At 37.2% G+C, this 16,151-nt stretch overlaps 1 protein-coding gene across 3 annotated transcripts in view; it reads left to right on the top strand.

Moving 5' to 3' along the window:
- Positions 1 to 16,151, top strand: part of LNPEP (leucyl/cystinyl aminopeptidase) — a 55,474-nt gene that overhangs the window by 22,819 nt on the left and 16,504 nt on the right. For all 3 annotated transcript variants that reach the window (XM_014953806.1, XM_014953807.1, XM_014953808.1), the window contains 7 exons: positions 3,151 to 3,289; positions 6,189 to 6,320; positions 9,115 to 9,235; positions 9,954 to 10,108; positions 10,405 to 10,518; positions 12,562 to 12,693; positions 15,183 to 15,314. In XM_014953806.1, coding sequence (XP_014809292.1) covers positions 3,151 to 3,289; positions 6,189 to 6,320; positions 9,115 to 9,235; positions 9,954 to 10,108; positions 10,405 to 10,518; positions 12,562 to 12,693; positions 15,183 to 15,314 — 925 coding nt within the window. The remainder of the gene's footprint in view (positions 1 to 3,150; positions 3,290 to 6,188; positions 6,321 to 9,114; positions 9,236 to 9,953; positions 10,109 to 10,404; positions 10,519 to 12,561; positions 12,694 to 15,182; positions 15,315 to 16,151) is intronic.

Below are 16,151 nucleotides of genomic sequence, written 5' to 3'. Positions count from 1 at the left end.
AAATCACCACCCACCACCACCCATTTCAAATGGGCATTACACTGGTCATGTACTTAGGAGTTCATACCTTTGTTGGCACATAATTGTCCATGCAGGTTTTCTAGAAACAGCAGTTCAATAAACAAAAGATGGAAATACTAGTATGACAGGAAAGTAGTTTTGAAGGGCCCATAAAACTACTGTTAACTAGAGTAAAGACATAAAACATTTACCAGCTTGTACTAAGAAATGCTAAGATCTAAAGCTTAAAAAAGTTAAATGGGATGCAAAGAAAAAAACAAGAAAAAGCAGTGTTATCGGTATTACAAGTCTTTGCAACTACAGAGAGCTTGTATGGAAAGGTAGATTTTGTTTCCTGAAATGGGACAGCAGAACTTACAGTTAGCACCACCAACCCAATATTTTACAAACTGAAAACATAGACTCGAAATTATTCTTTGGGGAGAGGATCATGCTGAGATTGTGCTTACTTTCAGTTGCTTAAAGCAAGACCCTTCATTGAGCTGTTGCAAACTTTTTCAATGAGACTGCATGAAGAATAAAACATAAGTGTGGTAAACTAGATCATAGTATTTCTCTCTGCAGTGAGATATGATAACTATATGCTGCTAATGTTTGAAGTATTTAAGTCCCTCAATGCTAGCTCATCTTTAAAAAAATAGGCAAAACAAGATACTGCGTATAAAGATGATCTCATAGACTGTTAGGAAGCTGTGTAACACAATAAAGATGTATTTCTATCCTATTCTCTAAATAAAAAAACAGGATATTTTTTTTCAGGTCCAGCAAGCCTCTCTTACTAGCAACATATATTTTAACCATATCTTGTTTGTTTTTCTAAAGTTTACTCACAGTTTGCCTTTAAAACTCTCTTTATCTAGATCCTAGTGGGTCTATGACAGTACTGAAGTGTACAAGAAAGTAAGTTAGCTGTAACAATTGTTTTCAAATATATGCAAAACCTGGTACATTGCAATGGACTGTGCAACATTAGGGTTTTTTTTTTTTAATTGATTAGTAACAGATATGGCAGGAACTTTCTCCGCTGCACTCCCATGTGTTCCTGTTGGTCCTTATGTGAGGTAGTCTAAGGGGCTTTCTTGAAGAAATCAAGAATTTTAAGAAATAAATTTGGGTTAAAGGATTGCTGATCTGTTTCAGTTTGCCTGATTCTCTGGTGAGGGTGGGTGTGTTTTACGGGAGTGCAAATGTAGATGGCTGTTCAGATCCCCCAAATAAAGTGCTGGTTATAAGCCTCTTATGAAAGGGCTGTTCCTGAGTATATACTAGAACATTATAGTGTATGCATTATCATTAGAGAGAATCTCTTGCCACTTGGGAAACTGCTGATAGACTTCAGAATTCCATCATCATAACAAAAATGCCACAAGTTGGCCCTCTGTTGTGGAATGCATTAGATAATAAAAAATCACAAAGGGTGTAGATTGCATCAGAGAGAACTAACCTCAAGATGAAATTAGAGTTAAGTAGCTTATCACAGACAAAGACACACATTACCATGAAGTGGGAGTAAGAACACAGTAAGTGTAGAAGGCAAAAATCACTTGACTGATTAGCCTCTTTTTGAATTTCCATGGTTTTCCTATTCTGATGTAGCTGAAGCTTTATTTTGTCTTTGTATTTACTGTAGTACAAAGAGAATGTGTAAGTGTTCACAGAGGAAAAAGATGATTGGTCAGGAAGTTATTGAGATTTTGTCCCCTTTCAGTCCACTGCTACCTGCTTTTGTTCAGGAACAGGATGTAGCACATGCTTTAACTTGCACATTTTTCAGTAAATCCTTTTCAGATAACTCCTCATTGATATCTTCATTTCCATTGCCCTGTCTGTCTCTTCTGTATCCAGGGGCTTTGTCTCTGTATGCTTAATGTCAGTGGTTTTACAAATGCAGGCTACTTTGATAATCTCTATTGTTACTGTATTCCCTGTATAAAACTCAAGGTATCAAGCTGCTTTACAAGAAAGTGTAATTTCTTCTAGTTTAGTTTTACTTTCTTGTGAAGATTTTCCATATTGCCACAAAAGCATTAAAACTATCAAATGGCAAAATAACTCACTATTGTCAGATGCAAATATAAAAAATAAGAAGTTGTGCCTTATTTATATTTTTATGCAGAATGGTTCTTTGTAGTTTGTTTTTCTTTTATAACATCTTAAGGTGAAGGGGAAAAAAAGAGAAAGAAACCTACTGCACCAATGTCAAGATTATTGGTGAGGGAGAAGAGATGAGTAAGAAGTTGAAAGCAGGCATGGAGATTAATATTATGAACTGTCAGCAGTGTGCCTCCTCAGAAAAGTTGTAGAAAAGAATGTTACAGAAGAAAAATAAAGAAAAGAAAAATAAACCCCCCCAAACTTGTGGGTAGCTTGGCCACCCCAAATCAAACAAAAGACCAAAAAAGTCCAGGAAATACAAGGATTAAATTCACAAATTTCCTGTTGAGCTCCATGGGTTGTCTTGCTGGAGCAGAATACAAGTTGGAGATGCTCTCTAGGAAAACCTGTAATCTCTGCAGCTGGTTAGTATCAAAATACTGGAGAAATAATGTAGACTTCTGAGGATGTCTCTTGTGATATGACTAGCTGTTGGATTAGAGACAGGACAGTGCATGAACCTACACAGAATCCATCTCTTAGCCAGCAAAGGCAGCAGGCATACAATTAGATGAACTGTGGGAGCATCTGCAGCAGGAAGCATGACAATTAGACGAAAAAGCTTCCTTGTAGTCCCATCTGTTGCTGGGGTTTCAACACTTTCATTTAGTGGACATGCTCACTAATTTAATTTTTCAGTCTCCTTTTTGTTCTCTCCTGTTGGAAACTAGCTGGCTTACATATTCATGATTGCTCTGCAATTGTGTTATTCCACTTGTATTCTTCTTTGCTAAGAAAGCAAAAAACAGCCAAGCAGATTAGTCCTCAAATAAATACTTTTTTTTTTAAAAAAAAACCCTTTTGTTAATGAAACATTTATTCTGACTGGACAAACCTTGTCATCTACCATTTAGAAAGCTTCTCCCATAACAAGCTGTTACAGGATTTGGAGGGAAAATGACTGTTCTGTCATAATAAAATGACATTTATCCTTTTCATAATTCTTAATTTGCTCTTTTCTACTCTTCCCATTAGGTGGTTTGCAGCAACTCAGTTTGAACCTCTGGCAGCAAGGTCTGCTTTTCCATGCTTTGATGAACCAGCATTTAAAGCTACTTTTCTAATCAAGATAAAAAGGGATGAGAATCTTTCTACTCTGTCAAATATGCCAAAGGTACCTGCTTTTGTAGAGGAATTTTAGTAAAGCTGCTGCATAGGTAATCTGTTTAAGTGCTTTGTATTGTGTTTTTGTTGCATTATAGTCCAGGGGATTGACTTGAGTGGATAAGCTATAAATTATGTGAATTTATAATAAAACAATTATCTGTTCCTCAAAGACTTAAACCAAGTAACTTTGTAGAGAAAACAACTGTCCAATGCACACCACAGTCTAGGATGTTATTGCAGGGACAGTTGAGTGGCTATGGGAGGGATTCCTGTTGAATTTAAAGGAACCTGTTTTGCAGTTTTGTTTTTGGCCGTATCAGTCTCAACAGCCCTTAAGATTTGCTTTTGAGTTTCCTATGTTTGAAGATACTGCACATGTGCATAATACTAGAATATCTTTATCAATAATTTGGGTAACTAGCAACAGTCTCTGTGAAAGACGTGCTGATCTTGAAGGATGTGCTTTTGGGCCTAAACGAGGGGACATAGAGTATGAATACAGAGACAACCCCAGAATATGAATGAGGGATATGAAATTCCTTCAGGCAACATCTTGTAAGAGCATATCTGAATTTTATGGTGATGGTCACCAATCTCCATTAAGTCTTTGGAGAAACCTTTATAGAAGCCTAAATCAGGCAGACAGACCAGCAAGACTAATTTATTACCTACTCTGTGTCTGAACTATGTGCTGCCTCATCAAAACATTACCACCATTTATAACCCAACAGAAACTCATTAATTTTACATCCAAAGTTTATATCCAGGTCTAAGGGCACTTTATTTGTTGCTCTTGTCTTCACTGAAAGAAGAAACAGACTCTGCTGGACAACTACTCTGTGTTATGTAAACAAGAAAAGGTGCTCACTCACTTTCCTCTGCTAGGAGTGGAACAACTGGCGAAGGCAACTTTCCTCAGCTTCCATAGTTCTTCATGTACAAAAAGTAAACTATGGTTTACCATTGCTGCATGTGTGCAGTGAACATTGCTGAGTTTATTGCACATAGTTGCTAAAAATCTATCCCATTCTTCAGTGTAACTTCCACAGATGATGGGTACTCTGAAAGATTCTGATGTGTTTTCTGAAAGACCAAAAGCATTTTTCTTTTCAGCTCTTCTGTTGCCCCACACTACCATAGAATGTTTATTGCTACCCTGATCCTGTATATCCTGTTCCTTATCTCTGATAACATCATTGTAAAGATGATAAAGGATATTCCCTGACAATTTTAATCCCTATAAGTTGAGACAGAATTATCTAGTATATCTCTGGCGTCTAGTGTCTTGGTTGCAAGCTTTAACTGATAATGTTTTATAGGTGGAGTGGAGGCAAAATAGCCATCAAATTCTTCACTGTAGTTTGTGGTTGGCTGTTGAAGGAAAATGGTTGGGGACAATTCAAGAACAAGGAGGGGTTGCTAGGTGCTACTATAATTGCTACAGTAGCAATTAGCTGCCTCCTGTCCTTCAGTATGTCTGCTAATGCCCAATGTGGTAATAGACTTCTCAAGAAGAATAAGTAAGGTCCCTCACGGTAGCAAGCAGGCATATCTACCTCCTTCGTTTCTTTCACACCATATGTCTATGTGCAGCACGTCCGAGCTGCCTTTTCAGTAAATGCTTCTTTGAGTCATTTAATCTAGCCCCTCCATTACCTTCCTTACTGTTTCCTATGATTTCACTCAGATTTCATGTCTTTTGTGCAAGGTGTTTATGCTACTTTAGATGGACATAAACTAGTCATCTTGGAAACTACTGCATGTGTTTGTGGCATTGGGCAAGACTCTGAGATTTCAAATAGTGTCTTCCTGCAAATTATGCAAGTGGGTTACTTGATGCAGCAAACAGTGAATGTCAGTAGTGGGATAGAAGCAGGCTTTTCAGCTTTCCTGAGACACTCTGCAGAGAAGCTACTCAGAGCTCAAGCTCTGTATTGCCAAGAATTGTGATTTAACTGGTCCAAACAAGATTATTATAATGACAATAAGTTTAAGCTTAAAAATATTTTCCTCTTGAAAGCTGACAGTTATATTTTCAGTGGCAGTTAAATGTTAAATCATCATTTGTTTTGAAATTATCTTGTCTAAAACTAGGGTTTTTGTTGTTTTTTAAATGTTTGTGGTTTCTGGAAACAAACTTACTTGTGAAGTTTCAGAAGGCACATGAACTGTAATCCCTATCTCCAGACCTTTACAATTCTGCACTACAGTGATTTTAAACATTTGGCTTTATTCTTTATGTAATTTACATTTATGAAGGACTATACAGAAAATTACTTTTAGGCATCTAGCATGCCTTTCCAGGTCTAATATTATAGAAAAACTTCTGCACTAAAAGTAATTGAAGATACACCATGTTATCTTACTTCAGAAGACTGAGCAGACAGTTTCTTTTGGCAGTTTAAGCTGGGCATGAACTAACTGAAAACTTTGGGCTTTCTTCACTTTTTAAAATGCAGTTCCTTCTGATTTGTAAGGGGGTGTGTGAGGGTTTTTTTGTTGTGCTATTATAAAATAATGAGTGTGTTTGGTTACCTAGTTTTGAAGAGGCTTCTGTGAAGACACTGATGTTTAACTCATGCAATACCAGTACTTTTAGTAGGCTATGCTGAACTGCGTCTTCGATCTGGCCTAAAGCTCTCTTGACTTAACGCTAATCTTTATGCTGATTTTGGATTATACTGGGTATATAAGCTTAAATGTTCCAGGTCTCCTTAAATTTTGTTCCATCACGAGTAGTTTCTGAGTATCATCTGTCCCACTGAAACATAACCTAAGTATAAAGATGTTCTGCAAGTTTGCTTATAAACTGTTTGTAGCTTGAAGTAATTTTTTACCATTGATTCCTTGCATGTCTTAGTGTTCTTTTGTCTGCATTAATAACAACGTTTTCCTTTCTCATACAGAAAGCCACTACTCCAGTGACTGATGGAATTGTTCAAGATGAGTTTTTTGTGAGCTTGAAGATGAGCACCTACCTAGTAGCCTTTGTTGTTGCAGACTTGAAAAACATCAGTAGGGAAACTAATGGGAGTCTGGTATGTTTTTTACACCTTCAGTTCTCCCTTACCCCTCCCAAGCCAACCATCCAACCAAAACAGGACAAAAAAAACCCCAAACCAATAAGCAAACTCTGTCTCTTTCAAATTTCTTTATTTTCTTGGTTTTATTGTACTCACTATAGGTAGGGAACAAAAACCATATGCTATAACATGGATTCACTTCAGGATTTATACCAGATTGAGACTTTTACAGCAAGAGACTCAGCATCAGGTTTTGTTAACAGTGGAAATTTACAAAATCTAAAATTTTTAAGAGCTTTCAGAGTTGCAAGCTTTAATTGTTTAGTTTAATGCTTCATCTGTGAGGGATTAATGTCATGCAAACCAAGAATTTTTTGAATGATGTACAGAAAGAAACATTACAGTTCCCAGGGGAGCCTACATACTATTTCAGGCAGTGCTGCAAATATGTTCTATACCTAAAAAAACCCATGCTCTGTAGTAAAGGAAATTTAGTCTGTCTGCATTTAGTCATTCGAATAAATGATTTCATTTTAGCTTTTTTGTTTTTCCAAAGGTTCCAAAAATCAAAGAGTTGGTCCCGTTTGATCTTTTCCTTCATGAGTATATGGTCTGCAGGGTCAGTGAGCAGTTCCTACAATGTATGCCATTAAAGTAACTAAAGAAAACACATGTCAATGGTAGGAGATGCTCCTTAATCTAATTTTAGGAAGTTCAGGAGTTTCATGTGAGCACTGATTTTCATGACTCTCTAGTAGGTAATGCCTGTTTGTGGTGAAATGTTGGAAGTGCCAGTAGCTACCTAAAAAGAGCTGTATTTGAACTGTATTCTGGTAAAAGCATATAGCCAGTTCTTTACCAGGCAGAAAACTGATCAGTCTACTAAATATTTCATGTCTGCAGAGAGCCTGAAACAGCTATATATGGAGTGTGCTTTGCTTTGTTCGTAACAGTGAGACTAGCTTGCATGAATTGTCAGTACTTCAGGCGTATGTGATGGCACAGGCATATAGGAGAGGAGAAGACTAAGAGATGTATTCTAACTAAGGAGAAAGGTTCTTAACCGTGCTTCTCCTTCATTCTGATCAGTAAGATTTGACCAAGCTAGAGGAGTCCAGCAGACCTTTAGAAGGCACCAAACATGAGGGAACTAGCAATATGTAAAAGTACTTGCCAGTTAAAGGGAAAAAGCATAAGACTCTAGCTAGTGTTGCCAACAGTGTCTAGTAAGCAAGAGAGACTGTAAGAAGGAAGCATATAATGATGTTTACCATGAAATACGTTCTCAGAATGCTCCCAGCTATTTGTGGCTGGGAAATTCAAAGAATTTGAGCTAACCAGTTCATACAGAATAAGTTTATTGTCATAAGTGTTATAAGATATCTTACAGTTGAAGTAAGGTTGCTTTGTGTTCATAATGCAGTGAGATTTTTCTCTACTCCAGAAGATCCTGGGGATTGTTTATGTTTTTTCTTTGAGCTTAAGATTTGCAGCTAATAATATTTCTGTACTTCAGGAACACCAGGTTACATTCTTTGTGGCATGTGCTTGGTTGAAACTGAAAAATTAGAAGGTCACCCTATCCGTCCATTTGAAATGTCATTTTTTACCTGATTTGTAGCATAGTAAGAGTGATTTTAATTTTTTTTTTTTTAATAGAACAGGAAAATTAGCCTCAAGATATTTTGTATTTGTGTCCTAAGGGGTGTACTAAACCTGGATCAACCTGTTATTATTTCTTGAGAGAATTTCCTGCAGATGATACTAATGTCATCATACTGATAGCCTGAACTTCTAGATTAATTGAGGTATGCAGGGAAGGTCACAGAATCAGAGAATGAGATGGGGTTTGAAGGGACCTCTGGAGATCATCTAGTCCAACTCCCCTGCCAAAGCAGGTCCACCTAGAGCAGGTTGCACAGGAACATGTCCAGGTGGGTTTTGAATATCTCCAGAGATCGAGACTCCACCACCTCTCTGGGCAGCCTGTTCCAGTGCTCTGCCACCCTCAAAATAAAGAAGTTCCTCCTCATGTTTAGGTGGAACTACTTATGTTCCCAAGTTTGGGCCAGTTACCTCTTGTCCTGCCACTGGGCACCACTGAAAAAAGACTGACCCCACCCTCCTGACACCCACACTTTAAGTATTTATAAGCATCGATCAGATCCTCCCTCAGTCTTCTCCAGTCTAAAAAGACCCAAGTCCCTCAGCCTTTCCTTGCAAGAGAGATGCTCCAGGCCCCAAATCATCCTTGTAGCCCTCTGCTGTACCCTCTTCAGCAGTTCCCTGTCCTTCTTGAACTGGGGAGCCCAGAACTGGACACAGTACTCCAGATGCAGCCTCACCAGGGCAGAGCAGAGGGGCAGGATGACCTCCCTCAGTCTGCTTGCCACACCCTTCTTGATGCACCTCAGAATGCCATTGGCCTTCTTGGCCACAAGGGCACATTGCTTGCTCATGATCATCTTGTTGTCCACTTGTCACTGAATAACTCATCAGGGAGTATAAAAGGAAATGGATATATTTCTGTTCACATAGAGCATTTTTGAGAACCTTCCTTAAAGGCCTAAGCCCTGAATTGTTCTTGTATACACATTGGTCAATTGGTCTGTCTGTATTTTGACTAGTGAATGTCTAGCAAAAAAATTAACTCTTTACTGACAGCTACATAACTACTATTTGCAGCTTAAGTGTGAACTCCCAAAACAGTGTCCTATCTGTTTCAGGAACTTCTGTCAGCTCGTCTTTTAATTCTAAAGCTTTTGTAGCTGTACATGTCAAAATAATTTCTCTTCTCTGTTTGGACTAGGTATCTGTCTATGCCATACCACAGCATCTAAACCAAGCTGGGTATGCCCTAAACACAGCAGTGAAACTTCTGGAATTTTATCAAAAATACTTCTTAATAAAGTACCCTCTTGAAAAATTAGGTAAGTTTTTTTTTTTAACCTTTTTTTAAACTGAAAAAGAAGCCCTAAACAGGGCTCAGAAACCCATTCTGAGAAATGCAGGGGAATTTTCATTCTGAAATGTTGTGCTTAAAAAGAAAAGATAGCATAAAACATCTGTAAAATAATGTTCCCCCAAAATTATTAAAAAAAAAATCATTAAATGTTTGACTGAGTATGAGTATTAAGTTATTCCCGAGTTGGAAAATTTTTGTGAGTTTTTGACAGTGTATTGCTTAGACTTGTACATAACATCAAAGAAATAGTTTGGTCTAAGTTTAATGTGATGTGCTTTGGTAGGGAGATACAGAATTCTCAGTGTGTGAACCATGTTCACTAGTGCAAAATCTGCAGCCTGACTTCTCTGCATGTATTTGTTTGACTGGAAAGATAATGAGATGCAGTCTTCTAAAACAGTACTTTCAGTAAGGGCAGCCCCATTTCCTCCTTACTTGTGTGCATGCGAGATCAACAAGCAGTGTCTGTGTAGTGCTTTAAGTTGTTTTATTGTATAAGAGTACTGCTAGAGAAGCATGGTTATAAATCTGTGGGACTTCTATGCTTTAGATGTAAGCACGTGCCCACACTACAGGATTTAAATAACGAGGGGCTTAGGGATTATGTAATAGAATATGTAGACTTGAAATACAGAATTGCTTTAACTAGCAGTTTTTAAAAGCTTTTTTCAAATCTTTTGCAGATCTGGTAGCAATTCCTGATTTTCAGTCCGGTGCAATGGAAAACTGGGGCTTGATCACCTTCCGAGAAACAGCACTCTTATTTGACAATAATACTTCTTCAGCAAGGGATAAAAAGTTAATAACTGCAGTGATAGCACATGAGCTTGCCCATCAGGTACTAGGTTGGGGAGGTCATTGTTTAAATGTGGTGGGTTTTTTTTTTTATAAAAATGTAATTCTGTCCTTAAATTCACCCCTGCCCTCACTGTGCCTTGCATCTCTTCAGAATACCTGCAGATATATTTTCTCCAGTTGCAGCTCCATCATGACATATTTAGTTCTTGCAAAAGCATTATTGTTGTTTTGACTGAACTTGATTTTGCCACAAGATAAAGCTGAGGATGGATGGAGTGTTACTGTACTCATTTGATTTTATTTCTGAAAAAGAATGACGTTTTTGGTCTTTCATAGTGGTTTGGAAATCTAGTAACTATGAAATGGTGGAATGATCTCTGGCTGAATGAGGGATTTGCCACGTTCATGGAGTACTTTGCCATGGAGGAGGTTTTTCCAGAATTACATTCAGTAAGTACTTTCTGTGATTTACACTTAGGAGATTTGTAATGTTGACCGTAAAGGACTTATAAACTTCTATTGAAATTCACTTTGGACACCACTGAAATCTCCTTTACTTTGGCACCTTCAGTATATTGGAATTTGTTTTGGCTGGGCTTTGGGAAGCGTACTTTGGTTTTGTGTTGTGGGGTTTTTTTATTCTTTTTTGTTTTGGCTGTAGTCTACATGCAGTCTCTGTGCTTTGTGTAGGTTAGAGCATTCTGCATAAAATAGCTGGTGTTAAAAGGTGTAGGTGTCTATATATCAAATTATAACTTAAAATCTTTATACAGGAAGTCCAGGTGTGGACTTGCTGACCAAGTTTGTCTGCCTCTACTTTTTCTAGTAGACTTCGGAAGCACTAAAGCTTTAGGTTACTAAATATGCCTAGAGTAATTACTGTTTTTCCATCGTTGTGGTACTTGCTTCTGTCCGAATTAGTTTGGGATTCACAAATCATGGGACCTGGTATAAAAGTATTATATGGTCCCACCCCATGAATTCTGATAGCACTGAGTTACACTAAAAAAGCACTGCTCCCACAGGCAGTTCTGATTATACATATGGCTGAAGGGTAGAATCTTTTTCATATAATAACCTAGCACTCATTTAAAAACTCACTCAGGTACTAAGTGACCTAGTTTTCCAGACTCTGGAAAAATTGAAGGATCCAAACTTGATCTTTCCTTTCCAAGGAAGGGATAGCAGCTACTGCTATAAAGCATTCCTGTCAGTGAATGCAGATAGAGAAACAAAGATTCGTGGAACTAAATGGAGGGGGCAGTGGAGAGACTAATTTTGTATCCTGGGTAAAGATATCTCCTGGGGGAGGAGATACTGGGGCTCTGGAACCAGCTTCCAGGAGTGTGTGTGATTGACATTAGTCATGGGATTAAAAACCTGATACATACCATTTCCTACTTGCTGGATTGTGTTCTTCTCAGCATTCTGACTGAGTGTGAGTTTTGAGTTCTTCATTCACCCGTGTTACTGCATTAAGAAACAGGTTGCTGACTTGGTTCAGTAGCATTCTTTCTTGGAGCTGGATGTTTAAAACATTTTTCATTTGGTCTAACATGGTTATTGAGTTTGATGGCCACTGAAAGCATGTTTGCACAGCTGTTCTCCTTGTTGGGGTGCATATGTGGTGAGGGAGGACACAAATGTCTAATGTTTTAACAGGGACTTGAATACTTAATTCTGAGATGTGCCTGACAAGGTGCCTTCACCAACACATCTCATCTCACCACTTGATGGTGCCAAAATGTGTTTTGGTAAAAGTAAAAAAAAAATCACTCAGAACTTCTGCATTAAAAATTTTAAAAGTTATCTTTATTGTGTTGTACACAGGTATTGCTCTTTTTTTTTTTTAACTCTTTATGTGTAGAGCAATCTGTGTGTATAGAAAATTGCTTAAGTCTCAACGAAATGAAATGGACAAATACTAGTACAATCAGCTTCAGTGTTTAGAGTTGTCTTGTTCTGGTAACAGTATAATAAATTCAAATATCTTAATTCTAGAAAAGGAGGAAGAGTCTTTGGTATTAGGATCACTAGATAAGGTTTACATTCACACAATCATCACTGTAGTGAGTGATTATTTCCCTAGACTTCCTGCTTTAATATTAAAGCATACTAAAGAAGTCATGCTTTTGTGTTTCCTGCTTGCTGTAAACAGACCACTGATGAGCCAAGTCTGAAACTCACCACACAGTTACTTAGTAGGTACATTTGTTTTCTCTGGTGCTAATGATGCATTTACCTGAGACAGCAGCTTAAGGGTCTGGACAATGATGCAAACTCAAGAGTGAGATTCCACTGCTAAAATGTGTCAGGGAAAGAGCAGATTTTACATATGCTACCCTGATAATTCTTTTGCTGCCTCCATTGGCAGGAAGGCAAGCATTGGCGTGTTAGACCAGTGAAAGAGCAAAGCAGACACAACTTTTATTGTTCTGCTTACCATATATGTTCTAGCTTCTCAAGCACTTAAAAATGTTTTTTTTTTTCTAGGATGAAGATTTTCTTAACTTAATTTTCAAGGCTATGATGAAGGATTCTTTGAATTCTTCACATCCAGTTTCTTCTGCTGTTCAGTCTTCAGAGCAAATTGAAGAAATGTTTGATGCACTTTCTTATATCAAGGTAAGTTTGAAACATTTGGAGAGTGATAAATTAACTGTGCCTCAGCGCAAGGAATGCTCAGGAAGATGTAAGAGAGGGGACCCAGTAGGTAAAACAAGATATCCAGTTAAACATATATTCTTCTTCTGATAGCAGACTGTAACAAGTGCTTAACAAAAGAGTAACAAGGAACTTATTGAAGCAATCCCTCTTTTTTATACTCTCTCTGCTTTAGAGAAACAGTATTTTAGAGACTTTGTGAGCTGGAGGGTTGCATATGGAACGTGAAATTATTTCACTACATTATCCTGGTTGTCTGTAACTTGATTATTTCTAATGCCTAGTGAGGATTGTGTGTGAGGTTTGTTTTTTTAAAGCATCGCAGTTCCTCACTTGAAAATGCATGAGAGAGAAATATATCTATATTTGCCAAATTAGCTCAGGTGTTTGATACTGTGTGCCATGATTTTGGTAGTATTGGAGGAAAGCCTGTCATTTTCCCCCACCACTCTCTGTGTATACTTGTACTTTCATCTAATAAGAAACCATGGAGACTGCTCGTGCTTACTAGAAAACAGTCAAATACTACATCTTCCTAAGCTCAGTGGAATACAGTTCCTACAGCTGTCTTGGTTTCTGATTTCTTTTTGCAAGTCTCAACTGGTCAACAAGTCTTGTCTGGCATTCTTGAGTAGTCTTGAGATGCCAAATGAGCCTGCAATAGCGATATGATTCTGTTTATTTTGGTCTCCGTTTTCTCAACTACAAGAATAGAGATGTGTGATCTTTAGCTTCTCTTGGTTTTGAAATGGATTTGGTTTCTCTCTCTAAGCTGTATATCAAAAGGCATGGCTGTTTCATGCTTCAGAGTTGCTGTCCCAAGTAATTACCTTTTTGATGAGCTTCTGGAAGCTATGCATCATGCGTGATTGTGTCTATAGCAAACTAATTTGGAGACAGCAATCATGTCACTCTTTGCCTGATCAAAACTATATATAATTTTAATAGAAATATTCCATATGTGAGTTTCAGTCGATTAGTAAAACATCACATTTGGAGAACTACTTTATTGCTACTAATAACTGTGTGCACCTTCTGAATGGAAATAGAGCAATCTACACCTTTGAGTTTTGGAGCTAACCAAAAGAAGTTTTGCCCTTGCACTGTCGGAAACAGATTTTTCATGGCTGCTTTCTGTGTTTCAGAGGCTTTCATGGTATAGCTCTTTATTCATGCATGCAGTCTTTGTATTCCACTACTCTTGGCCCTGTATCTTAGCTAACGCTCTTGGCAATTTGAGTGGGAAGGCACTTGCAACATGGTCCCTAATCAGCTAAGAGTGGTCTGTGATTGAATTGTACAACTTTCTTTGTTTTACTATACTACCAGCTGACACAGATTAGTAGGTGTACTTTTACTGTCTGGAAGAGGAATTACTGTACAAATTTATTTTTAGCCTGTTTTTTTGTACGCAATCAGTAAACCTAACACTCCATGGTGGGAAAACAATCTACATCCAACAACAAGGTGTTTGGGAGAGTAAGAAAACAGTAAGAAAAACAAAATAGTAGAGATGCAGCTTAAGTATGGATATATGCAAGAGAAGAAATTATGGCCATATTATTAACAATATAGCAAGGGGTATTCCTGCTGTTTTATGAATAATTAGACTATCCAGGTAGCCTGAAGCTTCAGACAGGATTCCAAATTACATACCAAAACTTGAATTTGTAATGTGTAAGAAATCATACATGCTTTCATTTAAATCTTCCTTTTAGCTTTTTCTTGATCCCTTCTCAAAAGTAGAACAAAAAATATAAATTGCATTGTAAACTTTTCATAATCTATGGCTGCTCAACTGGGTTCAATTGTACAGTACGCAAGTCCTCAGGCAATTTATTTACTAATGACTGTGACATATGAGCATTTCTATAGAAAGAAAATGGCTTTCAGCTATGTTTTCAAAAAGCAAAACACACCATCTTTCTGTCTACACATTCTTGGCCACTTTGATACCAGAACTACTCAGTTACTCTTTTTTTTTAACAAAGCACGCTTGTTTCTAACACTGCCAAAATGCACTGTCAATTCCAGCCCACTAAGTGCATCTCATCTTTTTCCTGTATTTTTAGTTTTTTGGTATAACTACAAATGATTTGACTACTAAACATTATCTTACAAGTGCAGTTCTGTACCATACAGAATGAAATAGGGCATCCAGAAGAGAATTATCAGTAAGAAGGCAATATTTTTGGGATTACGTTAACTGGAAAAAATGTAAACCTCTATTAGTCTGTTTTGTAACTGTATTTGGAGTTTATGAAATATTAAAAAAATATTTTTTGAAGGCAACTGAGTATTAAGGTAATTATCTAAATGATATAGTTTGAGATAAAATCTGACAGCTTTGGAATTATTTCTGTACTGTGAAAGAGCTGTAATATGTGTATGCTTCAACAATTTCTGTAACTTTAATTCACCAATTCTTTTTCTTTATTTTCTTCGTAAAGGGGGCTTCACTTCTTTTGATGTTGAAGCACTATCTAACTAAGGAAGTTTTCCAAGCTGGCGTTGAGGTATACTTGCATAATCACAACTATGAATCTGCCCAGAGTGATGACTTATGGGACAGCATGAATGAGGTATCCATCTTTGATACGCTGTTCTTGTTTTTTTCACTTCTCTAAGTGTGTTGTAGATTTTGATTTGTTTCATTGCTTATGAAAGAAATAGGGTAATAGACTGCAGGTAGATAATCTAAAGTTCTTGCTCCTCATAGTCCGAAGTTCTGTCATATAGATACAGAGATTCCTGTAGCTTCTAGGAATCCATTGAATATCATCCCCAAAAAGCACTGGAAGTGGTTATGCACTGCCATGCACCATCCACATAAATATGTACTTCTCTAGAGTTGCATTGTTAGTTGCACCAGAATAAAAATCAGTCATCTTAAACACAGCACAAAACTTTACTTTTAAGGAATAGTAACCTCTGTACAGATCTTGAGATACTCAACTATTTCACTGAGTCTCCCTTATGACAAATCATTAGTATTATGAAGTGTTGAGATCTTTGGTATGCTTTCGGTTGTTTCCCATGTTTATGGTAATAGTAAAAACAAATCTATGATATTCAGCAAATTGACTGGCTGTTTTTCCTTTTGCTCCCATTAATTATGCCAGGGTGAATGTTTTTGAAAATTTCAACTGTAAAAGTAGCCTTTTCTTTGCTCAAATATTTTTGCCGTCCACACAGCAGAATCACAATAATTTCTTAAGTCTTAATCTTCTCTGTGGAAATCAACAATCACAGTTGAAGTGAAGACGAGAAAACTGCACATGAATTAAATGAAAAATCTGTAATAAAGCAAGCAAACTTTGTGTATACCTTATCTAGAAGGAAGAAAGATTAAGTCATACATACCAAAGAGGCTTTAACTGCTTGTCTTGCTTGATTGCAGCTCAAGTTTCACATTCATG

This window comes from Calidris pugnax, unplaced genomic scaffold (genome assembly GCF_001431845.1).
Source record: "Calidris pugnax isolate Ruff unplaced genomic scaffold, ASM143184v1 scaffold250, whole genome shotgun sequence".
Taxonomy (NCBI): domain Eukaryota; kingdom Metazoa; phylum Chordata; class Aves; order Charadriiformes; family Scolopacidae; genus Calidris; species Calidris pugnax.
The sequence above is the reverse complement of the archived record's forward strand: the minus strand, read 5'-3'. Positions and strand labels throughout refer to the sequence as shown.